This window comes from Nycticebus coucang, chromosome 5 (genome assembly GCF_027406575.1).
Source record: "Nycticebus coucang isolate mNycCou1 chromosome 5, mNycCou1.pri, whole genome shotgun sequence".
In the NCBI taxonomy this organism is placed as follows: Eukaryota; Metazoa; Chordata; class Mammalia; order Primates; family Lorisidae; genus Nycticebus; species Nycticebus coucang.
In genome coordinates, this window is record NC_069784.1 from 22,361,947 (window position 1) to 22,387,484 (window position 25,538).

At 34.7% G+C, this 25,538-nt stretch overlaps 1 protein-coding gene and 1 non-coding gene across 2 annotated transcripts in view; one reads left to right on the forward strand and one right to left on the reverse strand.

Annotated features, from left to right (window-relative positions):
- The window catches only part of HFM1 (helicase for meiosis 1), a 110,684-nt gene that overhangs the window by 25,648 nt on the left and 59,498 nt on the right, over positions 1 to 25,538 (reverse strand). The window contains exons 20-30 of the mRNA XM_053591303.1: positions 24,248 to 24,328; positions 18,458 to 18,549; positions 17,227 to 17,333; positions 17,090 to 17,137; positions 15,144 to 15,241; positions 14,929 to 15,060; positions 11,755 to 11,840; positions 11,442 to 11,525; positions 11,164 to 11,324; positions 9,308 to 9,411; positions 8,719 to 8,865 (exon numbers count right to left, since the gene is read on the reverse strand). Of these exons, the coding sequence (XP_053447278.1) occupies positions 8,719 to 8,865; positions 9,308 to 9,411; positions 11,164 to 11,324; positions 11,442 to 11,525; positions 11,755 to 11,840; positions 14,929 to 15,060; positions 15,144 to 15,241; positions 17,090 to 17,137; positions 17,227 to 17,333; positions 18,458 to 18,549; positions 24,248 to 24,328 (1,140 nt within the window). The remainder of the gene's footprint in view (positions 1 to 8,718; positions 8,866 to 9,307; positions 9,412 to 11,163; positions 11,325 to 11,441; positions 11,526 to 11,754; positions 11,841 to 14,928; positions 15,061 to 15,143; positions 15,242 to 17,089; positions 17,138 to 17,226; positions 17,334 to 18,457; positions 18,550 to 24,247; positions 24,329 to 25,538) is intronic.
- LOC128587051 (U11 spliceosomal RNA) lies at positions 19,178 to 19,311 on the forward strand. Its single transcript, XR_008380481.1, has one exon. It is a non-coding gene; the product is annotated as a U11 spliceosomal RNA (small nuclear RNA).

Consider the following 25,538-nt stretch of genomic DNA (forward strand, 5'->3'; position numbering starts at 1 on the left):
TAAAAAGGAGTAATCAAAAAAAAGAAAGTTTTAAGGGCGGTGCCTGTGGCTCAAAGGAGTAAGGCACCAGCACCATATGCTGGAGGTGGCAGGTTCAAACCCAGCCCCAGCCAAAAACTGCAAAAAAAAAAAAAGGAGTAATCAGTGGTGCTGAGTGGTGCTAATAAATATTATTATCTTCATTTTATAGATTTGGAAGCTAAAGCTCAGAGAAATTAAAATTTGCAAAGATCCTAATAGATAGTACAGATCAGAGCCAAGATCAGAATCCACACATCTCACTCAGCCCTATGTTACTTTTTGTCTAACTTTTAATTTAAATATATGTAAGTAAGAGTAAGTACATACATTCCCAAGGTCTTGCGATGGTCACCATCATCTACTTCAGAACTCTGTCATCACCACACACACAAAAAGACCCACATATCTATTTGTAATGACTCCTCATTTCTTATTACCCCAACCCCTAGAAATCATTAATCTACTTTCTCTATCAATGGATTTGCCTATTTTAGACATTTCATATGAATGGAATCACACAATATCTGGCTTTTTGTGACCTACTTCTATCACTTAGCACTGTGGTCCCTAGTCCTCAAGCCACAGACCACTACTGGTCCATGGCCTGTTAGGAATTGGGCTGCACAGCAGAAGGCAAGCTGTGGGTAAATGATATATCATTGTGGTTTTGATTTGCATTTCTCAGATGACTAATGAAGTTGAATGTTTTTTCACATATCTGTTGCCCATTTTTATGGCTTCTTTTGAGAAATATCTGTTCGGGTTTTGCTCATTTTTTAAATTGGATTATTATGATTTACAGATGTTGGTGTGGATACAGAGAGAAAGGAACTCTTATACCCTGTTGGTGGGACTGTAAACTAGCGCTACCTCGATGGAAAACTGTAGGGAAATTATACAGAAATACCACAAAGAACTTGAAGTAGACCTACCATTTGATCCAGCAATCCCACTGTGAGGTATATATCCAAAGGAAAAAAGGTCATTTTATAAAGAGGACACCTGCACTTGAGTGTTTACAGCAGCACAATTCACAATCACAAAGACATGGAAACAACCCAAGCGCCCATCGATACGTGAATGGATTAATAAAATGTGTTATATGTATACTATGGTTAAGTACTACTTGACCATAAAAACTGATGATATGGTATTTTTTTGGACAACCTGGAGGGAACTGGAAACTATTCTTCTAAGTGAAACATCACAAGAATGGAGAACAAACATGTGTACACAATACCAAATTGGAACTAATTGATCAGCACTTTATTGCACATACAGAAGTAAATCTCAATGATAATCAAGCTTTGGTGGAGGAGGGGATGGGTAAATTCATGTCTATTGGATACAGTACACACTATCTGGGTGAAGGGCACACTTATGTAACTTTAACTCAATCTGTACAAAAAGTACGTAAATAAAACATGAGCACTTCTTAATGTTTTGAAATAATATATATATACATATGTTTTTTAAAACTCTATAAGTCATTTCGAATATTCGATTGGGTTCAATTATTGTTTTAAATCGTCAATTTATATTTACCCATGTATTTTCCTTGTTCCTTTTGTATTTCCATGTGTTAATCTGGAATCATTTTCCTCTAAGGAATTTCCATTAATATTTATTTCAATATAGGTTGATAAATTTACTAGTAGTGATAAAACTACTCAATTTTTTTCCTCTGTCTCTATTTCACTTTTATTAATTTTTTATTGAGGTAAAATGCATATATATAATTTACCTTTTTTAAAAATCATTTTTAACTATATAAGTCAACAGTAACAAATACATTTATGTTCTTTTTCTCCCCTTCGTCTCCTCCCTCCTAACCTTTTTTGGCCTCTGGTAACCATCAAACAACTCTCCATCTTCATGAGATTCACTTTTTTAGCTCCTAAATATAAGTGAGACTTAACATAATGGCCTCCAGTTCCATTCATGCTGCTGCTAATGACAGGATTTCATGGTTTTTAAGGCTGAATAATAATTCCATTGTGTATACATACCATATTTTCTTTATCTGTTGATGGGCACTTAGGTTGATTCAATATTTTGGCTATTGTGAAAGGTGCTGCAGTAAACAGGGGAGTGGAAATATCTGTGATACATTGATTTCCTTTGTGTCAGATATATATTCAATAGTAGAAATGCAGGATCATATGGTAGTTCTACTTTAAGTTTTTTGAGGAAAATCCATACTGCTCTCCATAACAGCTATACTAACTTACATTCCCACCAACAGTATAAGGTTTCCCTTTCTCCATATTCAATTAAGTATCTGTTATTGTTGGATATCTGTTTTTGATATAAGACATTTTAATTGGGGGGAAATGATATTTCATTGCAGTTTTGATTTGCATTTCTCTGATGACTGATGATGTTGAGTGTTTTTTCATATACCTGTTGCCCATTTTTTGTGGCTTCTTTTGAGAAATGCCTGTTCAGGTGTTTGCCCATTTTTTAAATTGGATTATTATTATTAATAATATTGGTATTGAGTTGTTTGAGCTCCTTACATATTCTGGTAATTAATCCCTTGTCAGTTGGATAGTTTGCCATTATTTTCTCCCTTTCTATGGGTTATCTATTCACTTTCTTATTTCCTTTCCTGTGCAGAAGCTTTTTTAGCTTGTTATAATCCTAATTGTCTATTTTTTGCTTTGGTTGCCTATGTTCTTGAGGTCTGACGCAAAAAAACTTTGCCCAGACCAATGTCCTCAAGTATTTCTTTTTTTTTTTTTTATTGTTGGGGATTCATTGAGGGGTCCTCAAGTATTTCAACAATGTTTTCTTTTAGTCATTTCATAGTTTTAGGTCTTAGATTTAAGTCTTGAATTCATACAGATTTGAGTTTTGTGTAAGGTGGGAGACAGGTTTAGTTTCATTCCTCAGCATATAGTTATTCGGTTTTCCCAGCAATATTAATTGAGAAGACTATCCTTTCCCCATTGTATATTCTGAGCCCTTTTGTCTAAGATGAGTTGGCTATTAATGCATGGATTTATACTTGGTTTCTCTATTCTGTTCCATTTGTCTATGTATCTTTTTTCTACCAGCTCCATGTTGTTTTGGTTATTATAGCTTTAGTACATTTTGAAGTCAGGTAGTGTGATGCCTCAAGCTTTGTTCTTTTTGCTTAGGACTACTTTGGCTTTTCAGGGTCTTCTGTGGTTCCATATAAATTTTAGGATTTGTTTCTCTAATTCTGTGAGAAATGTCATTGGTATTTTGATAGGGATTGCACTGAATCTATAGATTGCCTTCGGTAGTACTGCCATTTTATTTTATTTCATTAATTTATTTTTTTTTTTTTTTGTAGAGACAGAGTTTCATTTTATGGTCCTTGGTAGAGTGCTATGGCCTCACCCAGCTCACAGCAACCTCCAACTCCTGGGCTTAAGTGATTCTCCTGCCTCAGCCTCCCGAGTAGCTGGGACTACAGGCGCCCGCCACAACGCCCGGCTATTTTTTGGTTGCAGTTCAGCCAGGGCCGGGTTTGAACCCGCCACCCTCGGTATATGGGGCCAGCGCCTTACCGACTGAGCCACAGGCGCCACCCAGTATTGCCATTTTAACAATATTAATTCTTCCAATTCATAAGCATAGAATATCCTTTTATTTTCTTATATCCTCTTCTACTCCTTTCATCAGAATTTTACAGTTTTCTTTGTATGGCTTTTACTTCTTAGGTTAGACTGATTTATAGTTATGTTTATATACTTTTTAGCTATTGTAAATGGGATTGCTTTCTTGCTTTCTTTTTAGGGGTGCTCACCATTGGCATGGTGATTTTTGTATATTTATTTTTTTATCCTGCATTTCTTTTCTTTTTATAGTTGTTCACCATTGCCATGGTGATTTTTATATACTTATTTTTTTATCCTGCAACTTTAGTGAACTCATTTCTCAGTTCTAACAGTTTTGAGGGGACTGGAAATATTTTAAGTTTCTCTAGATCATTTTGTCTGTGCATAAGGCTAATCTGACTTCTTCCTTTCCAATTGGGATGCCCTTTATTTCTTTCTCCCACCTAATTGCTCTGGCCAGGACTTCTAGTATTATGTTGAATAATAGCAATGAAAATGGGTATCTTGGTGTTCTGGTCCTAAGTGGAAAGGTCTTCAGTATTTCCCCATACAGTGTGTTAGTTATGTTTTGTAATACATGTATATGGCCTTTATTATGGTGAAGTATGCTCCTTCTATATCCATTTTTATGAGGGTTTTTATCATAAAGAATGTTGAATTTTATCAAATGCTTTTTCAGCATTTAGATGATCATATGGTCTTTGTTGTTGATTCTGTTAATGTGATGTAACACACTGATTTGCATATGCTGAATCATTCTTGCATCCATGGGAATGAATCTTATTTGATTATAGTGAATGATCTTTTTAATGTGTTATTGAATTCAGCTTGCTAGTGATTTTGTTGAGGATTTTTGCATCAGATTTGTTCATGAGAGATATTAGCCTGTGGTTTTCTTTTTTTGTTGTGTCTTTGTCTGGTTTTGGTATCAGGGTAATGCTGGCCGCAGGAATGAGTTTGGAAGCATTCCCTTCTCTTCAGTTTTTTTGAAGACTTTGAGTAACATTGGTACTCTTTAAATGTTCCCTAGAATTCAGCTGTGAATTCATCAGATTTCATGGCTGTTACTTGGAATTTGTCAGTTGATGTCTTTCATTATTCTGGAATGGGCTCAGACATTATCTTTTTGAATGTTATTTTTGTCCCATTCTCTGCTTCTGAGACTTTACACATATGTTAGATCTTCTTTTCAGTATGTTCTTTTGTCTTCTTTCCATTCTCTGGTCTCTGGGTTATAGTTTGGATATTTTCTACTGATATGTCTTACAGGCCACAAATTTCATATTTGATTATATCCAAGCTAATGTTAAACCTATCCAAATAGTTATTCACTTCAATTATTTTTCAATCTTAGAAAGTTCATTTAAATTTCTGTATAGATTTCAGCTTTCTGTTAAAATCTTTTGTCCTTTCATACATTTGGTTTGTTTTTCCTTTATTTTCTTGAAAATATTAATCATGATTATTTTAGTCTTCCTTTTTCTTCTTCTTTAGAGAGAGGGCCTTGCTATATTCTTCCAGCTGGAGTGCAATGGCTATTCACAGATGTGATCTTAGCACGCTACAGCTTCAAACTTCTCAGCTCAAGTGATCCTCCTGCCTCAGCTTCCCAAACAGTTGGGACTATAGGCATGCACCTACTGCACCTGGCTTCTTTTCTTTATATAGTTGATTATCAATCATCTGGTCTTGTCTCTTTGCATGTCTCATAATTTTTTATCATATGATAGATATTGTATCTGTCATTTCCAGATTATGCTATATTTTGACAAAGGGATTTTCCCTTTTCCTGTCAGGCAAACAAGGTGAGTGGCTGATCATGTAAATCCTTTTATAGGGCATGGCCTACCTAGGCATTTAATTAAGAACTTATGGGTCTTTAACTCCTCAGCCCTGGATGGAATGATTCTCCCCTCTATAGAATTTTTTTCTTTTTCTTTTTAGAGACAGAGTCTCACTTTGTTGCACTCAGTAGAGTGCCTTGGTGTCACAGCTCACAGCAATCTCCAGCTCTTAGGCTTAGGCGATTCTCTTGCCTCAGCCTCCTGAGTAGCTGGGACTACAAGCGCCCGCTGCAATGCCTGGCTATTTTTTTGTTGCAGTTTGGCCAGGGTGGAATTTGAATCCACCACCCTTGGTATATGGGGCCAGTGCCCTACTCATTGAGCCACAGGCACCGCCCAACCCCCCTACAGAAGTTTATTTCCTTTATTCAATATTGCTGATGCACTAACAATTTTTATAACTTATATAGAGGTTTTATAGTTGTAGCTGTGGAAGCATTGGCCTGCCACAAACTACTACATCCTTTTTGAGTTTGCATTCTGTGAGTAGTAGGAATGAGTGTTCCTGGCTATTAGAATAGTTCTAAATGTGTTCTTCCTACCACCACTCACTGCAATTACTATCTATCATAACTCCCAATACTATTCGGAGAGCATGGCTATTTGGTTACTTTGGTAGGAGCTGCTGCTCTCAAGTTTCCTAGAACCTGTCAACTGCATCCTTTAACTAGGTGAAAACAGTGAAAATAGAATCAAGTGAACAAGGAAGGGGTACATGGTAGATTGTCTATCCCTTAAGTGTTAATATTATTTACTGTCTGTTTTGTTAATTTAACTATAGAACCATATTTTAATAATATTTTACATTATATAAAAGAAAATTATTTTTTAAAAAATATTCCTAACAATAGAAAATAAATAAAATAAAACAAAAGAAGGTTTATGTGTATCAAGTTGGTAGCAAGGCCATATACAGAGGATGTATTCCAAGTGATTTTAAAATACATTAATTTAGGCAGTGCCTGTTGCTCAGTGGGTAGGGCACCAACCACATACATAGATCCTGGGGCACCAACCACATACATAGATCCTGGCGAGTCTGAACCTGGCCCAGGCCACTAAAACAACAATGACAACTACAACAAGAAAAATAGCCAGGTGTTGTGGCGGGCGCCTGTGGTCCTAGCTATTTGGGAGGCTGAGGCAAGAGAATTGCATAAGCCCAAGAGTTTGAGGTTGCTGTGAGCTGTGATGCCATGGCACTCTACCCAGGGCAACAGCTTGAGACTCTGTCTCAAAAACAAAAACAAAAACAACCAAAAAAACACATTAATTTCATTATACATGCCTAGTGAGATATAGTCTAAGAAAGAAATACCTTCAAAATAATTATTAAGTTTTAAAATCATATTAAGAATGGTAGAGTTTGATATTGTTATCTCATACTGTTTATTATGTGTATAATATGTATAAATGACAGAAAATTAGTGACATTCTATCATTTTTGGAGCCACTGAGAACTAAATTTCTCAGCATGATATAAAGGATACAGACAATTGAGTTTAAGGATAAATCCTATAGCCCTAAATGTGATTTAGACATATAGTATGAATTCATGATGTATTCTATATTTTGGAATAAATCAATCACATATTTCCAAACTCTGTACATGAAAAAATCTAAGAGATTATGATCACATAATGGCAATGGGTTCTTCTAGGACATAGAATGTAGTCTCAAAAAACTACTATTATTACTGGGGGGTCATGGTGTATGACATACCCTTTGGGGGCAGGACATGATTATAAGAGGGACTTTACCTAACAAATGCATTGTACCCTCAATGAATCCCCAACAATAAAATAAATAAGTAAATAAATACTACTGTTATTAAAAGAAACCGAGAGTCCTTAGAGAAAAGGATTATAGGTCTGAAGCTAGAAATACAACAAGATGAGTCTAGAATAGCATATTAACCTGCATAGCAAGGAAGCTGTCAAAACTATTAGAAACAGCTTCCTTTCACCTAGAGACGCTGTCTTCAATAAGTCACTAAAATGACAAATGCAAAGGGAAAGACACATTCTCTAGGCCTTTTAGAAAACATAGCGTTGTTCCTTTGGCCACATATGTGCAAATCTATAAGAAAGGTGATATTGTAGACATTAAGGGAATGGGTACTGTTCAAAAAAGCATGCCACACAAATGTTACCATGGCAAAACTGGAAGAGTCTACAATGTTACCCAGCATGCTTTTAGCATTTTTGTGAACAATCAAATGTAAGGGCAAGATTCTTACCAAGAGGATTAATGTTCACATTGAGCATATTAAGCACTCTAAGAGCCGAGATAGCTTCCTGAAATGCATGAAAAAAAAAAAAAATCAGAAAAAGAAGGAAGCCAAAGAAAAAGTTACCTGGGTTCAACTGAAGCACCAGCCTACTCTACCCAGAGAAGCACACTTTGTAAAGACCAACAGAAAGGAGCCTGAGCTGCTGGAACCTGTTCCCTATGAATTCATGGCATAATAGGTATAAAAAGAAAAAGGCTACTATAAAACAAAACAAAAAAACTACCAGAAATAAGTGTCAAAAAGACTCAGAAGCCAATCTAGTATATCTAGATGGTACCAAGATGGTATATCTACAACATTTATAAGACAATTTAAACACCAACTCACTACTGGATGATATTAAATAATTTTTAATATATAAAAGTAATATACTGCAGTTCTGTAGTTATGTTTTCCTTAAAAAACCCTTTACCATTTGCAAATACATAATGAAATATTTACAGAGGAAATAATATGGTATCTGAGATGTGCTTCAAAATACAGAAGAGGAAAATCGAAGAGAGTTATAGATGAAACAACATTAGCCACAAGTTGATCATTATTTAAGGTGGATGGTGAGTATATTAGGGCTCATTATATACTTCTTTCTACTTTTGTGTACATGTGAAAATTCTCATAATAAAAAAAGTAATTCATTTTCACTCTGGTTTGGCTCAACAAATCTGTAGATTTTGGTACATCACTTGTTCTTCCCCTGACTATGGCCATAACAATGAAGTGAGTATGGAAAAGGGAAAATGTGTATCAAAAGGCTGATCAAATAATCTATGCCCCAAATATCATCCCAATTTAACAAATATTAATTATAAGAAATAATTTCTACTATATACTATTAATATAATTATTATGAAGCCTAAATATCTAATTTTAGAGTATCTACAACCTGAGTGAAGCAATACCATAACACTGATACTCTTCCCTAGTCATATCTTTGCCATAATACAAAATAGGAATTAATAGAGCTTTTTACCTTTATTGGGTCCTGCTGAAGTAGATCTATCTGAATGTTTAGAATGGGCAATGTCTATTTCTGATTTTCCTTGCATAATTATTTGATTTCCAAACCTCTTGGGTCCTAAGTAAAAGACTGTAAATTTCTGCTGAATATCAAGTCCAACTGGAGAAAAAGAAGTATATGAATGTTTAGTTATGTCATATAAATTAATACGTGAAACCATTTATTTCTATTTATAAGCCTTGTATTTTTATAACTTCTCAAGCTAAGAATTCCAGGAAATTAAAGTATTTTTAAATTAAAATACAGGACAAATAAAAATTATAGATCTAACATCATCATAAAAATAAAAATCATCCTATAATAAGCAAAATTTAACTATCTTTGAGAAAAGTCTATAAATGAACTGATAAAAATGTTAATTATATTATCCTGGTCGTATTTCCATATCTAAATACCCAAAACTTCCTTTAGAGTTTATTCATGTTATTTAAGTATATTATTTTTACATAATACCATTTTTACTGTTTTTATATCAGAATAAAGAAAATATTTTAAATGCTAACATCTTTACATTCATGTTTTCATTATTCAATTAACTCACCAAATTCAGAACTAATTAGATTTATGCTAAGATCTTCAGATTTCAGAGCTCTCTTCACATCAATCTTTTTAGCCCAATTTCCGGTTTTTAGCAAAACAGAATCCCTGAAAAGCAGTAATGCACCATTTAAATAGTGATCCATTATTTCATTTAGTTGAAATAACATATTAATCTTCAAGGGCTGATTATTCCTAAAATAGGTCCACTCTAGTACTAAACTGAAATCAATTATTGAAAACTATTTTCTCCACGTTCTAAGGAGAGTGAATAATGTAACAATGGACCTATCTTGACCATAATTTTCTTTCTTTTTTTTTTTTTTTGGTAGAGACAGAGTCTCACTTTATCGACCTTTGTAGAGTGCCATGGCATCACACAGCTCACTGCAACCTCCAGTTCCTGGGCTTAGGTGATTCTCTTGCCTTAGCCTCCTAAGTAGCTGGGACTATAGGCGCCCGCAACAACACCCGGCTATTTTTTTGTTGCAGTTTGGCCGGGGCTGGGTTTGAACCCGCCACCCTCGGTATATGGGGCTGGCGCCCTACTCACTGTGCCACCGGCACTGCTGACCATAATTTTCTTAACTACAGCTGATTCCAAGTTGCACCGACTCATTTCAGGTTTACATGGAATATATAGTTGCTATCAGTAACATACAAGCTTGTCCTTAAATCACTACCACTTTAACCAGTTAGGTTACATGTATTTGAGAGAACAATTTAAAACAGTATCTTTCTAATTGGTATGAAATGGTTTATATGTATAATAATAACATTACCACCAAACCAGCAACACATTTTGATTAAACTTATTTTAGTCTTATGCAGTCTGGGGTATCATTAGAAACATCAGTCACAGAGAAGATGTGTACCATAGCATATTCTCCAGAAGCATGTCATGGTTAGATGCAGAAAGGCATTTACCAGTGAAAGGGATATCCTATTAGTCACTGCAGTCCCTTTAGGAACCTTGTATCTGACTGTTTGGAAAAGTATCTTCCAGTATACTGGCAGCAACTAGGAGAGTGCTGTGTCAGTCACTGCCATTCTTGAACTTATATGAATAGAAACATAGTTAGGGGCATAGGTTCTGGAGTCCAAATGTTTGGATTCAAATTTAGGCTTTGCTATTAACTAACTACATAATCATGATTAAGGTCTGATTAAGCATAAATCAAACTGATTAAACTCTTTGTCCAAATTTCCTCCTTAAAAAATGTGCATGATGATAATAGCACCTATCTCATATAGATATTGAAACAATTCAATACCTAGAACCTAGTAAGTGTTCAAAAATATTAGCCATAGCTATAACTGATACCCTTAAAGTTTGCTTATGATACCCTGGGAGAAAAAACAGTATTTAATACTGTGAAAAATGCAGAAGTAAAAATTATAGAAGGGCTTGCTAGATGACTAGGTACAAGGGAGGGTACTTCCTTTATATATTTAATCTGGTGCGTGAATCCTACAATGGTGCTATAGTAGTTTGTAAGATTTTAGTTTGGAGATACAAGGTGAGTAGAAGAAAGACTACATCTAAACAGAAGTAAGACCATGAATGACTGGAGAAAAGCGGTGAAATAAGGAAGTCCTCTTAAAAGTCATTTACCTTTCAGATCATGGTGATAGATTTTATACTTTGATCATTTGAGTATTACATAAAGTAGTTTAAAACAACAGACCCAATGTTAATACTTTCTTTAATAGACAAATAAACTAGCCCCTTATCACATCACAAAAATATAACTTAATTGATCACAGTGATTTTGTTACTCTTTTTTTCAGGGGAATTTTTTAATAGTATACATGCATATGCTTAGAAATAAATCCAAATATTATAAATTTCACACTTACATAATTTTGTGCTTAAAATAAACTACTTGATTATCTGCATCGCCAATGATTAAGGTAACATAGTGAGAATCTGGTGCTGTTCTTTTAGTTTGTAGCTGTTCAAAGTTTCTTAATATAATGGTCACTAATATTTCTGCCATGATATCACTGTATCTTGAAATCTTTAAAAAAGGATAGGAATAAAAAGTGTTAAAAAATAACCTTACTACTCATATTCAACTCCAGGTAGCTTTATCCTAAAAAGATAATAAAATATCTAAAAAACAGAAAGTATCTACCTGTTCCACTTCAAGTTCATATTTTGGTAGATACATCACAGTTTCTTTTATTTGGGTTCCAAAAGGGGGATGTCTGTTTAGAATCTAAAAATATTTACATCATTATATTCTTACACAATACTAGAAATTATTTTAGTAAAATTTTTTTAGAATCAATAGTTTCAATAATGTTTATCAGCTAAAACCCTGGTAAGTTAAAATGCTTATAAATACAAAATTAAAGTAATTTTTAATAGAAATAAAGATATAAAATTTAGGCTATAGAATTTAGATAGAATTCAGGTAACATTAGGAATAAGTGAATACTAAATACCAGTTCAAGTTCCCTTGCATCTGTTTCTTCTATTTTTTTAAAGGAAATCAAACCGGCATTTACCATTGCATTTGACAAAGTTATACCTGTGGAAAATTAATCAGATAGAAAATTTAAAATAATCTACCTTAAATAAAATCTGTACTTAAATATTTAACAACCTAATAAAAAAATCTTAAGTCAAATAATTAACTTTTAAAGTTTTTAAAAAATGTTTTCAGTTGGATTGCTTGAATTGTGACATTATTCAATTATTCATATAAATTGTTCAAGCTGAAGTAAAATATTCATTTGTTTTATAAAAGAAAGAGGAACTCTCTGATCCACATGCTGACTTAACTCTTAGTTTTACTATATTCATCTGTAGGGAAAGTACCAAGATCCCCGTACTTTTTTTTTTTTTTTTTTGTAGAGACAGAGTTTCACTTTATAGCCCTCGGTAGAGTGCCATGGTATCACACAGCTCACAGCAACCTCCAAGTCCTGGGCTTAAGTGATTCTGTTGCCTCAGCCTCCTGAGTAGCTGGGACTACAGGCGCCCGCCACAACACCTGGCTATTTTTTTGTTGTTGTTGTTGCAGTCCGGCCGGGGCCGAGTTTGAACCCGCCACCCTCAGTATATGGGGCCGGCGCCTTACCAACTGAGCCACAGGCGCCGCCCAAGATCCCTGTACTTTTATACTCATGTTTGAAAGAAAGGCAGTATGATTAAAAAATCATGCTTGAATGAAGCAAAATAATATTGCTTCATGAAGCTATGACTCCCTAAGCATTACTTTCTCAGAAATACAGTTCTCTCTGTATAAATCAGATAAATTTACTGTTGTGTCTAAAATTTCTGATGCCTTTTCATTACATTTAAGATGAAGTGGCAATTTCCTTAGTGTGTCCAAATTTCCTTTCCTATATGACTTGACCATAGTCTACCTCTCTCATCTGATTTTCTACCACTCTCCTCTTGCTGACTGCTCTCTAGTTACACTGCCTTTTATTTTGTTCCTTAAATACAGCAAGTTAATTTTCATCTTTGGAACTTTTCTATTTCTTTATGCTTTCAGAAGCTGGAATTTAAATTTTTTTATTTGTTTGTATTTTGAGACAGATTCTCACTATGTCGCCCTTGGTAGATGCCATGGCATCACAGCTCACAGCAACCTCAAACTCTTGGGCTCAAGCGATTTCCTCTGAAGTAGCTGGGACTACAGCCACTCACCAAGGGGGAAAGGGCCAAGGGAGGGGAAGAGAGGGGGAAGGTTAGGGTGGAGGGAAGGTAATAGGTGGGGCCACACCTATGGTGCATCTTAGAATGGGTACAGGCAAAACTTACTAAATGCAGAATACAAATGTCTACATACAATAACTAAGAAAATTCCATGAAGGCTACATTGAACAGTTTGATGAGATTATTTCAGATTTTATATGAAACCAGCACATTGTACCCCTTGATTGCACTAATGTACATAGCTATGATTTAACAATAAAAAAAAGAAAAAAATAAAATAAATAGCTTTTTCGTTTATAAACTATAGTTTACAGTCACTATTAAAAATGAATTTGTATTTTTCTTTTTTTTTTTTCATGATGCTCAATAAGAACTTAGACTTGGGCCAGGTGCGGTGGCTCATGCCTGTAATCCTAGCACTCTGAGTCTAGGAGGCTGAGAAGGATGAATTGCCTGAACTCACAGGTTGGAGACCAGCCTGGGCCAGATCAAGACCCCATCTCTAAAAATAGTGGGCATTGTGGCAGGTGCCTGTAGTCCCAGCTACTTGAGAGGCTGAGGTAATCACTTGAGCCCAAGAGTTTGAGGTTGCTGTGAACTATGACACCATAGCACTCTACCGAGGGTGACAAAGTGGGACTGTGTCTCAAAAAAAAGAACTTAGAATTTTGCCTTTTTTTCAGATTCTCTCACTTTTACATGCCCCCCCCCGCCAGAGTGCTAGGATTACAGATGTGAGCCACTGCAACCAGCCTTTCTCCCCTATTTTGACTTTACTTTCACCAATCATTACCTTCACCTCACTCCCAGAACTTCCTAACTCAGCCCTCTGCCATTCCTCTGATTTAAAATTTCATGGAAACAAAAAGGATTTCCTCATAAAACAACTGTCAATCTTTGTTCAAATAAATAACAATTCCTGAAGACTCATTCCATAAATTTTTAACATCCCCAAGATGCACACAAAATTGTAAAACTAACAAGGCTATCAATCACAGGAAAACAACATTCTTTTCAGAATTCTATATATCTCTGAAATCTAGAAGGGGAGTAGGGTCACAAAGTCAAAGATACCAAATTGGAAAATCAAGAATCCTTCAGTCAGATCAAAGTTTTGGTAAATGGCACCTCCTCGAGTTTTTCAGTGCACATGAGGTCCCTACAGACAAAATAATCAGGCACAAACTTTTGTCTACACAACTTCTGTGAAGATCAGTATTAATATTCTACTGTTATTGGGCAGTGCCTGTAGCTCAGTAAGTAGGGCACCGGCCCCATGTACTGAGGGTGGCAGGTTCGAACCGGCCCCAGCCAAACTGCAAAAAAAAAAAAAAAAATAGCCAGGCATTGTGGTGGGCGCCTGTAGTTCCAGCTACTTGGGAGGTTGAGGCAAGAGAATAGCCTAAGCCCAGGAATTGGAGGTTGCTGTGAGCTGTGACACTACAGCACTCTATCAAGGGTGACAAAGTGAGACTCTGTCTCTAATAAAAAAAAAAAAAATTCTACTGTTATTAAAAATAAAAAATATACAAATCAGTGACATTATTTTATGTAACAAATTAGGAAAGACTGGGACTGCTAGCTTTGTACCTTGTCATTGAAATCAAAACAAAATATTAGTCATAATATTATAGAAGTGTAATTTCTGGTATCACCTATTCACCAAATTAGAAAAACAAAATTTTACTCTTGGTATGAAAACAAATTTTAAAGTAAGAGAAATAATTTTTATTAAGTCTTTCATATACCATTCAGTTGATTACAAATGAGATTTTTTAAATAGGAGCAAATAAAAATTGGATTTTCAAAAGTAAACTATAGTACCTTATTTAGGCCTACTAACATGTGTTTTCCTTAAAGGATTATAATCACCATAGAATAATTTTCCTAACAATAAAACACAAAATAAATTGCAGACATTGCCAAACTGCCTACCTATATTCAGTACCTACCAATTTTTTCCAGCTGTTTGGATACATGCAAAGAGTTTTCCCAAAGTTTACACCTAAAACACTTAGCTATAATCAAACTATTCAATAGTACAGCAAACTTCTTTTCTTGAGCAGCCACAAAATCTGACAACCCTACAAAAAAAAGTTTCCAATATTAAATCTAGTACATGATTTTACTGGAAAAATATTGAAAATCCACTAATTCTATAACATACATCTTGTAATTCGTGAGCCACTTCTGAAAATCTTCGCAGTATCTTGTGTCAGAGAAAAATCTTGTATGGGAATGCATCCTAGTTGAGCCTGAATAAGACTGAAGCCAAGAAGAAATGTCATTACTTCCTTTTAGAAGTTAACTGTCTCACAGTATTGACATCAACGACTGACATATTACTTCTTAAAATTTTTCTCTGCCTTGATTTCTGGGACACTACATGATTCTATATCTCACCTAACTATTGTTGCAAGTCAATAACAAAAGTTTATTCCTCCCCCACCAAAGTTCAGTGCTTGTTTTTTAAGTTTTATTTAATCTTTCTTTCAAAACCACATTTCTCCTCAAAACTTTCCTTATAATCTCTAGACTGATAAATTCCAAATGTTTATAGGATACTTTCAGTTAGACTATTACTAATCTCAACACATCTAAAATTGTCATCGTATTTTACTCCAATACAATTCTTTCAGTTTTACTATTTCTTTTAAAGGTATTATAGACAAACACTACAATTTATTTAATCAACAAATATTTATTAAGTGTTATGTGCCAATCACAGGTTAGATGCTGAGTATTCTGTTCAACATATGGTCAGTAGTGTTATCAGTTGGTTGTTTGAAACCAAAATTGCTTGGTTACTAAATTTGAGCTGATGATTTTAAGATAAAAGATCCTAGTGTTTATTGTGCCTATAATATCCCAGGCTTTTTGCTACCTGTTTTGCAAATCACCCATGGGTCTAACTAAAATTATTAGACATGTATTACGCTCCTGGGGTCCCCTGAAAAGACCAAAATAGTGAGTTCACAGGTTTGAGACCAGCCTGAGCAAGAGGGAGACCCCCGTTTCTACAAATAGCCAGACTTTGTGGCAGGTGCCTGTAGCCCCAGCTACTCAGGAGGCTAAGGCAAGAGGATTGCTTGAGCCCAAGAGTTTGAGGTTGGTGTGACTATGATGCCACAGCATTCTACTCAGGGTGACAAAATGAGACTCTGTCTCAAAGATAAAAAAAGAAAGAAAAGAAAACAGAGTTAGTGCTGAAAAGGGAAGACCTAGAAATTTTTTAAAGCTTAAATTAAAAGGGCAGAAACTTAGAAATTTTAAAATTAAGAGGATGAACATCTACTTGGAAAAGAAAAGATCTGAAATTCAGCAAAGTAACAGGGATATGAGAGAGTTAACATGAAAGTGATAACAGTTAGCTATCAGCACCTACCCAAAGACTAAACATTTTAGGTTAAGAAAAACTTCCCCTGCACAAACTCTCTCTCTTTTTGGGTGTCCTCAAATAAAATACACAGGGTGGAAAATAATAATGGGAATCTAAATTATGATATGTATAAAAATAACTATAAAGTCACTATCTTTTTTTGAAAAGACTTGGGTCTTTAAAAAATTGTTTTAAACTTTTTTTTTTTAAGATAGTGCTTTGCTCTATTGCCAAGGCTGGAATGTAGTGGCATGATAGCTCACTGCAGCCTTAAATTCCTGAGATTAAGCAATCGTCCTACCTCAGCCTCCTTAGTACAAAAATTAACATATTTACATAAAAATAATGAGATAGAATGTAAGGTATGTTTTAAAACTAAAGTAAAGAAACTCTAGGGCGGTGCCTATGACACAGTGGGTAGGGCAGCAGCCCCATGTATTGAGGATGGCCGGTTCGAACCCAGCCCCAGCCAAACTGCAACAAAAAACAGCCGGGCATTGTGGCGGGCACCTGTAGTCCCAGCTACTCGGAGGCTGAGGCAAGAGAATCACTTAAACCCAAGAGCTGGAGACTGATGTGAGCTGTGATGCCATGGCACTCTACCTAGGGCAACAAAATAAGACTCTCTCTAAAAAAAAAAAAAGAAAGAAAGAAAAGAGAAGAAACCCTTTATAAATATGAATCATGAATTAGTAATCTAGTAGTATTTTAAAACATTTAAAAATCATCTTTACCAATTTACTTTCATTTCTCTTGTTTTAATTCTTCCTTCCATTGGAAATCTGAGTAAAAACACATGAAAAAATTTTATTACTATTTTAATTAAATAAAACCTCTTAAAAATTATTTAAAACACATGTAACTTTTGTACCTGATAGTTACTCGATTAGGATCTTTGTTCAAAATATTCAGTGTTTTCTTTTCATTTATTCTCAACTGTATATCGAAAAATTCCTTGCAGCCAGCTATCATTGTGACCTATAAAATTGCAGCATTTGTTCATTTAATGACAATTTTTAAATTTCTTTTTCTTTTTATTTCTTCTCATCCTCTTTCTCCAAATTTATTTGTCTTGCATGCTGCTTTGAGCCATGAGTTTTATCAATTCACATTAGTTAAAAACCTGCTTTATACACTTTGCTTTTCTGCTGACTCATTCTAAGCATCTGTTACATGCTAGTCATTGTGTTAGACTCTAAGACTATACCAGTAATACTATATGTTAACAAGATAGAATTTAAAATACTCAGCTCAGTGTCTACCACATAGTAATAAATACTTGGTAGACGTTAGTCTTCTTTCTACCACTATTATTACCACTGTCTTTTCAACAGTTTGCAAATCATTACTCCAATTAAGGTTAATTTTGTAACAAAAATAATACTTTAGCTATTTAGAAATTTGCATTCTAAAGCCTACTTCTGCCGGATGACTGGGCAAAGCACTCTGTGCTTTGGTTTCCCACATATATAAAATGGAGCTAACACTTGTTTTAACTCTCTTACACACTTGCTAAACTCAAGATCAGATGAGTGAATGTTAATAAAGGTATTTTCTATTCTTGATTTATTCTTTGTTAAGAATAATATTTATATGAAAATACAAACTTCCTACTTTTCAGCATTTTTTGTGTATGTTCCTCCTTAATAATAACTGAAATTCTGTTGTGCAAATTTTAGTATAATAATCTAAGCAATCAACATAGATATTTTAAAAAAAATTAGTGGTTTTAATTTGAAAATAAATACTTTATTTCATATTCCTTTCCCTAGTAAAGGGAGAAAGGACCAATGCAGTTACCAGATGCCAACAATATTCACTGCTGCAGCTGCAAAGTTGCCCTCACTGTTGATATTTTTGCATAACCTGTTATTGTTCCCATTTTCTCCACAAACAGAGTTAAAACTGACAATATGATATGTTCTAAGGAGGAATATTCCATATCTCATGATCAAAGGTATATGGCAAGAGATACAAACATTCCTAGATGCTCTCCTTTCTGCTCATTCATTCTTAAATTATATGATATACAAATTAGTTGTTTTTCAAATATTATTTTATACTATACATTATTATTTATTTTCTAGTGAAAATTAATTTACCAGATCTGATACAGTTTCTTTTCCACTGAGTGTAAAAAATTTCTTCACTGTCTCAAATGTAATATAATACCAAGCCATCAATCTTCCTGCTTCTGTGAGAAAAGATGTAAAAATAAAACATTTTTCCCCATCAGCTTAACCAGCCATCTGCTCTGTGCCTGTAATACTAGGCACAAAAGATACATCAAAAAATGTAAAAGATACAATCTCTGGAACTTATAGGTTGGCTAGGAAGATAATTTACATGTGAAACAGCTCTAGGACAAATCCAGTTAATGATAATATTTACATACAAACTTAAGCACAGAGAAAATTAAAGCTAAGAGAATGGTCACTGTGGGATGACTTAGTACAGGCAGTGATTCCTGAGAAGAGTTTTGAAAGTGATTAATATGCCTAGACATAAAGGAAATAAAACTATTATGAACTTGGGAAAATCTTGTTTACAAAAAGAGCAAAGTTAAAAAGGTATCTTTAGAGTACTGTAATAAGACTATGGCTTGAAAAACTTACATAAGAGTTGATAGTGATTATGACTTGGGGTAGAGTTGACTTGATTAGAATCCTTGCTCGTTCACTTACTAGGAAGGTAGGTAATCATGTGCAAGTAACTTTATCAGTTTATTAATGTAATGTGGGGATAATAAAAGTACCCACTTCAGACATTTTTTGTGAAGATTAGATACAATTAAAAAAAAATAGATACCTACTTAAAAAAAAAAAAGGGGCTTCTGTTGTGAGTGGCACACGTGGGGCAGCTCAATTGCTCTTTGTGCGGAATCAACATCAAGAGATTTCGGAAACATAATTTTTTGGTATCTGGGCAGCTGGTGATCGTTGGTCCTGGCGCCCGCAAAAAAAAAAAACAGATACCTACAATGTATCCCAAAAGTCTCTCATAAAGTTGCTATAAATAGGGAAAATAGGAAATTTTAGCTATGTACCTTTGTTTACAAAATGTTCATTACACAATTTTACAAAGAGGTGGTCAACATGAAGAGAATATTTTATAAATATTTTGTAAGTTTTGTAACAAATATTTTGTATAAAGGTACATTTAGCTACAATTTCCCATTTTTTCCTATGTATGGCAAATTTATGGATGATTTTGGGGACACCCTGTAGTACTTAGCATGTGCCCAGCGGTTAAATTTTGTCTATTATTATTACTTTTTTTTTGAGACAGAGTTTTATTATGTCACCCTGGGTAGAGTGCAGGGGAGTCACAGCTCACAGCAACCTCAAACTCTCGGGCTTAAGCCATTCTCTTGCCTCAGCCTCCCAGTAGCCAGGACTACAGGTGCCCACCACAATGCCTGGCTATTTTTTTGTTATTGTTGTTGCTGTTGTTTAGCAGGTGCTGGCCAGGTTTGAACCTACCAGCCCCAGTGCATGTGGCCGGCGCCTTAACCACTGATATATGGGTACCGAGTCCTATTTTTATTATTAAAACATTATGAATGATAGACTAGAGAGGCCCTGAAAGAGCCTTGAAATGATATTAAAAGAGTTTAGATTTGGGATTTGATCTGTAAAGTAACAGAGGGCCACTGAAAATTCTTGAGCAATATTTTAATTAAACTGGAGTTTGAAAATAAGTTGTTTTTGAAACAGAACATCAAGTTGATTGAAGGTAGGGGAGTGGCGAAAGAGAGTAACTGATGCAATGGAATTCATTCAAGAGGTTACTGGATCCAATTATAAGTTGTCTAAACATTACAAGAATTTCAAGCCTTGTAAACACACAGAAAACATATGGAAAAAGTAAAGTGTCATGCTACTTCTCAAGGAAAGGACTAACATTTATCTTGTGCTACATGTTTTGCTAAAGAAGAATTTTCCCATTCCAGCAAAGTTGTATACATCAAAGACATGATACAATAGACAGAACTAACAATCAGGGATAGAAAAGCAGCCAGGTCACCTTAAATCCACTTCGTAAATTAGTGGTTATACAAATATGTTCAACTGAAACATATATAACAGAATAGTTCATAAAAGGGAGTTGCTGAGAGAAATGTGTGAAATATCAAGAGTATGGTTACTAAGGGAACTAATACATTAACCATTTTTAAAAGACAGTCCCTTTACCCTAGATATTTATAAATTAATATACGATATTTCCCTGCTGGAGAAATGAAGGGCTTTAAGAAAAGACTTGATACTTGTTGGCTTAGTAGTAGGAATAAAGCATTCTTAGGTACGACACAGGAAAAAAAAAAAAAACATAGAAAGAAAATTATGAAAAAAAATCAGTCAAAGTAGGAGCAATCAAAAGAAATAAAAAAGATTTATGAGAGGAAATAAAGAAACAATTCACTATCAATATGACTATGAATGAAGACTATTTTCATTGTAGGAAATTCCGGATATTTCAAGTAAAGTACATAAAATACGGGGGGGGGGGGCATGAAGGTTATGAGAATGCACCTTTCACAGCTCCCACTTCATAAAGTTTCACTGACTGTTGGCCTCAGGTGCTGTGCTCTGAATCCATCACCATATTTATAATGAGATCATGCTTTCCTGAGATGCTCCCAACCAATGACTGAGCATGGCAAGGCTACTAAGGCCTACCAATGAGACAAGGAACTGCTCTGATAAGAGATTGTGGCTTGAAAAGTCCTTAAAAGCGGGCGGTGCCTGTGGCTCAGTCAGTAAGGCGCTGGCCCCATATACCGAGGGTGGCGGGTTCAAACCCGGCCCCAGCTGAACTGCAACCAAAAAATTGCTGGGCGTTGTGGCAGGCGTCTGTAGTCCCTGCTACTCGGGAGGCTGAGGCAAGAGAATCGTTTAAGCCCAGGAGTTGGAGGTTGCTGTGAGCTGTGTCATGCCATAGCACTCTACCAAGGGCCATAAAGTGAAACTCTGTCTCTACAAAAAAAAAAAAAAAAAAAGAAAAGTCCCTAAAAGTTTTGCCAAATGTTCTTGGGACTGCACTGAAGGATAAGACCTTCCTTCCCTTCTATCTCTTCCCTCCTTTTCCTTTGAAGAGTTAAGATCTACAACCCAGTTTTATGACTTTCCCATCCTCTTGTAGTTATCACCTATTTTCTTTTTTTTTCTAAGGAATTCTTTTATTTATTTATTTATTTGTTTATTTATTTATTTTGGATTTTGGCCGGGGCTAGGTTTGAACCCGCCACCTCTGGCATATGGGACCGGCGCCCTACTCCTTGAGCCACAGGCGCCGCCCGTTATCACCTATTTTCAGAAGGTTAATCCTTCTTAAATTCACACTAGAACTTGGCCTTGTGATCCCTTCTCCCAGGATGCACCACTAGGAAAAATAAACACCTTAATTTGAATATAAACTTACAGATGAATATACCTGGATTCTTGAGTATTACAACCATGAACCAAAAAGCAAAAACTATACAAAGCATAATTATTGGAATATACAGACTGAGAATTTATATATAAAAAAATAAGCTAAAAGAGACAAAAGAAAATATTAGTAATAGGAAGGAACAAGAAATAATAAAAAAGCAATAACTAGAAATACTATGAAAGAATTTAATCTATATCAATGATAGGCTAAGAAATTATGAACCAAGTCTTCTGCTAAAGGCAACTAAAATAGCTAAATGAAATACAAGTATCTTCTATAAAACAGCAAAGAACTAACAAACTATTTATCTGAAATATGTGTTAAACCCAAAGAGATAAAAGTAAAATACCCAGGTTTTACTCCTAAAAATTGAGGTTTGTAAGTTTGGGGTGGGGTTAATTAATTGCATTCTTAATATAGCAGCAAGTAGTCAACCCAATAAATTGTAAGAAAGTATGTGATAAGGAATATTTTCAGCTCTAAGATTGGATTGTCCTTGTGATGTTTGATGACTGCCTGGATATGGGATGACTGACAAATGAGAGAGAAACCAAACATATCAAATATTTTATACTTTGATCTTAGGCTTGGCAAAAATGTAAATGAGAATAATAGGCAAATAAAGACATTTTCTTAGCCTTGGACAAAAGAAAGCAACAACTCCCATTACAGTAAAATGTTTTTATATTCATCATCCCATTTGATAATCACAACAACCCTATAAGGTAAGTGGGACACATAATATATTTCTGTTGCTCAGATGAAAAACTTAAGGCTCAATTACATAAGGTCACGTCAATAAGTAGTAGAACTCGGACTGCACAGAATTCAAATTCTATGTGCATTCTATTTGATAGTATTCCAGGTCAAACTAACTCTGTGTCCTGTTTCATGTCATATGTGTAAGTGTTTTCCAATAGAAAACAAAGGATCAAATTTTATAGTAAAGGTGAGAAACGATGATACAATTTTGAATTTATTTACATAATGACTATAGATATAGCAGAGAAGATAATTTATGTTTTCAAAGAAATGAGCAGTAACTGGAATTAAAAATCCATGGACTGACACTTTAAGAAGCCCACAGTAGCAAACATGTCAGTAAAGAGGTATTGATTAAAGAAGCAAAATGAGAACCAAGAGTAGAGTATTAAGAAAAAATTAATCAGGTAGTATTCACTGATAACTAAAAAAAAAGGTTACTGTAGATCATTGATAAAGTATGTTTAAAGACAGGAATAATAATAGTATTAGTATATTGAAAAAGTACCACAGAGAAAAAATGGTAGTGAGAATGAAAGCATCTAACAATAATAGATACAGACATTACATTAAGTGATTCTTATGCCCCCTCTACTGAAACGACCTAAAATACACAGAAGTTTATTTCCACAAAGAAAATTAAGCCTATTACAATAATTACCAGGGAAAAAGGGAGAGGGGCATGTTATTAATCTAGGGCTAAGAATCCAGGCAGTAAATTGTTTTATTTTTTTCTTCTCTACTTCAATGGCTATAAAATTAAATTGTTTTAAAAAGTTAAACTTGTATTAAATAGAAATAAAAACATGAAATAAAATCATACATTTCTACAGTATGGTTGCAAGTATGTAAAAAAATACATTAAAAAATGGAAGGTTATATGCCAAATGTTAACAGATAGATTCTGAATTAAAAAAAAAATTTTCTGGGTGGCGCCTGTGGCTCAGTGAGTAGGGTGCCGGCTCCATATACCGAGGGTGGTGGGTTCAAACCCAACCCTGGCCAAACTGTAACATAAAATAGCCGGGTGTTGTGGTGGGCGCCTGTAGTCCCAGCTACTTGGGAGGCTGAGGCAAGAGAATCACCTAAGCCCAGAAGCTGGAGGTTGCTGTGAGCTGTGTGATGCCATAGCACTCTAGTGAGGGTGATAAAGTGAGACTCTGTCTCAAAAAAAAAATTTTTTTTCTATGCTTCCTAACTTACACAATAAATCACCTTTACTTAAAAGAATTAATTGAAATAATGAAGTTAATATTTTCTACAAAAAATTTCTTATGAGTGCTAGATACTATAAAACATACTTTCCCTCTTCTACTATATACTCTAAATACAACTTAAAAGAGAGGAAAAAAGGAATGACATGGTTTAGGACACACTACCTTGAATATGGCATCTTGGCATATTGAATATAATAGTTATAAGAAGTCTAAAGCAACCCAAAGATTTGAGCATTTAAATCCTCTGCTAAAAATCAACAGAATCAGTGAAGGCAAACCATGTGCTTGTCAAAAACAGTTCTATAAATTTATAAATAGAACTCATAAATTTATCATGCTTTATGGCTGACAATGATGATACCTTGTTGAGAACTGAGATCACAATCTAGTTTGATCATAATCTAAATTTTAGTAGAACAAATTATTCATTTAGTCTTAAGTAAGAAATTCTTAAATTTGCTAACAATAACGAGAAATTACCAGTTGGTCTGAAATTAATATCTTCATCCATCTTTATTAAGTCCAGGGATGATAAATCATTCAGATTCTTTAAACATAATTCTGTTCAATTATAGAAAACACATTTTGGTTTTAGTAAAATAGGAAAGCAAGGAAAAATAAAATTTATTATTAAATATACTAAAGGTTTGTTATTATGTAATGTAATTTTTCTGGGAAGAACTGTAATCCCAAGGTAAGTGGTAAGGAAAATCTCATTTAAACAAGAGCTAACTATTATACTAAAAGGATTTTCTAATAATAACAATAATGCAAATAATAAATAACATTTAATAAGTGATAAAATAATACTTATAACTTAGAACACCTTACTTTTAAAAAATTTATTATTATTATTTTTTAAACAGAGTCCCATTGTGTTGCCCTCGGTAGAGTGCTGTAGCATCACAGCTCACAGCAACCTCTTGCCTTGGCCTTCTAAGTAGCTGGGACTATAGACACCTGCCACAACACCCGGCTATTTTTGTTGTTGTTGTTGCGGTTGTCACTGTTGTTTAGCAGGCCCAAGCTGGGTTTGAACCCACCAGCTCCAGTGTAGGTGGATGGTGCCCTAACTGCTGAGCTACAGGGACTGAGCCAACTTGGGACATCTTAAATAACATACATGTATTACCTCATTTAATTTTCAAAACAATACAACAGGTAGGCATTCACATTATTTTCAGATACAGGTTAGGAAACTAAGCAATTTACTCTAAGTCTATCCTCCATTATGATGGTGGTTTTCCTTTTCTCTTTTCTTTAAACTTCTATCAAAGATATATATGCATGGTCAGGCACAGTAGCTCCTGTCCATTAATCCTAGCACTCTGGGAGACTGAGGCAGGTGGATTGGTTGAGCTCAGGAGTTTGAGACCAGCCTGAGTAAAAGCAAGACCCCGTCTCTACTAAAAGTAGAAAAAAACTAGTTGGATGTGATGGTAGGCAACATAGTCCCAGCTACTCAGGAGGCTGAGGCAAGAGATCACCTGAGTCCAAGAGTTTGAGGTTGCTGTGAGCTATGATGTCACAGCACTCTATCCAGGGCAAATGAGTGAGACTCTGTCTCAAAAAAAAATACACACACACACACACACACATTTATATGTATGCATGAAATATATAAAGAGTCAAAGTTTTACAAATATTATTTCAAAAGCCATCAGTCGAATTTCCTTTCCTCCTTGTTTGCCACTGTTTTAGCTGATGCTTTCAATATTTACTTTCCTTTCTCTGAATATGCCAACATTGCTACCTGGAAGAAACCTCTGAA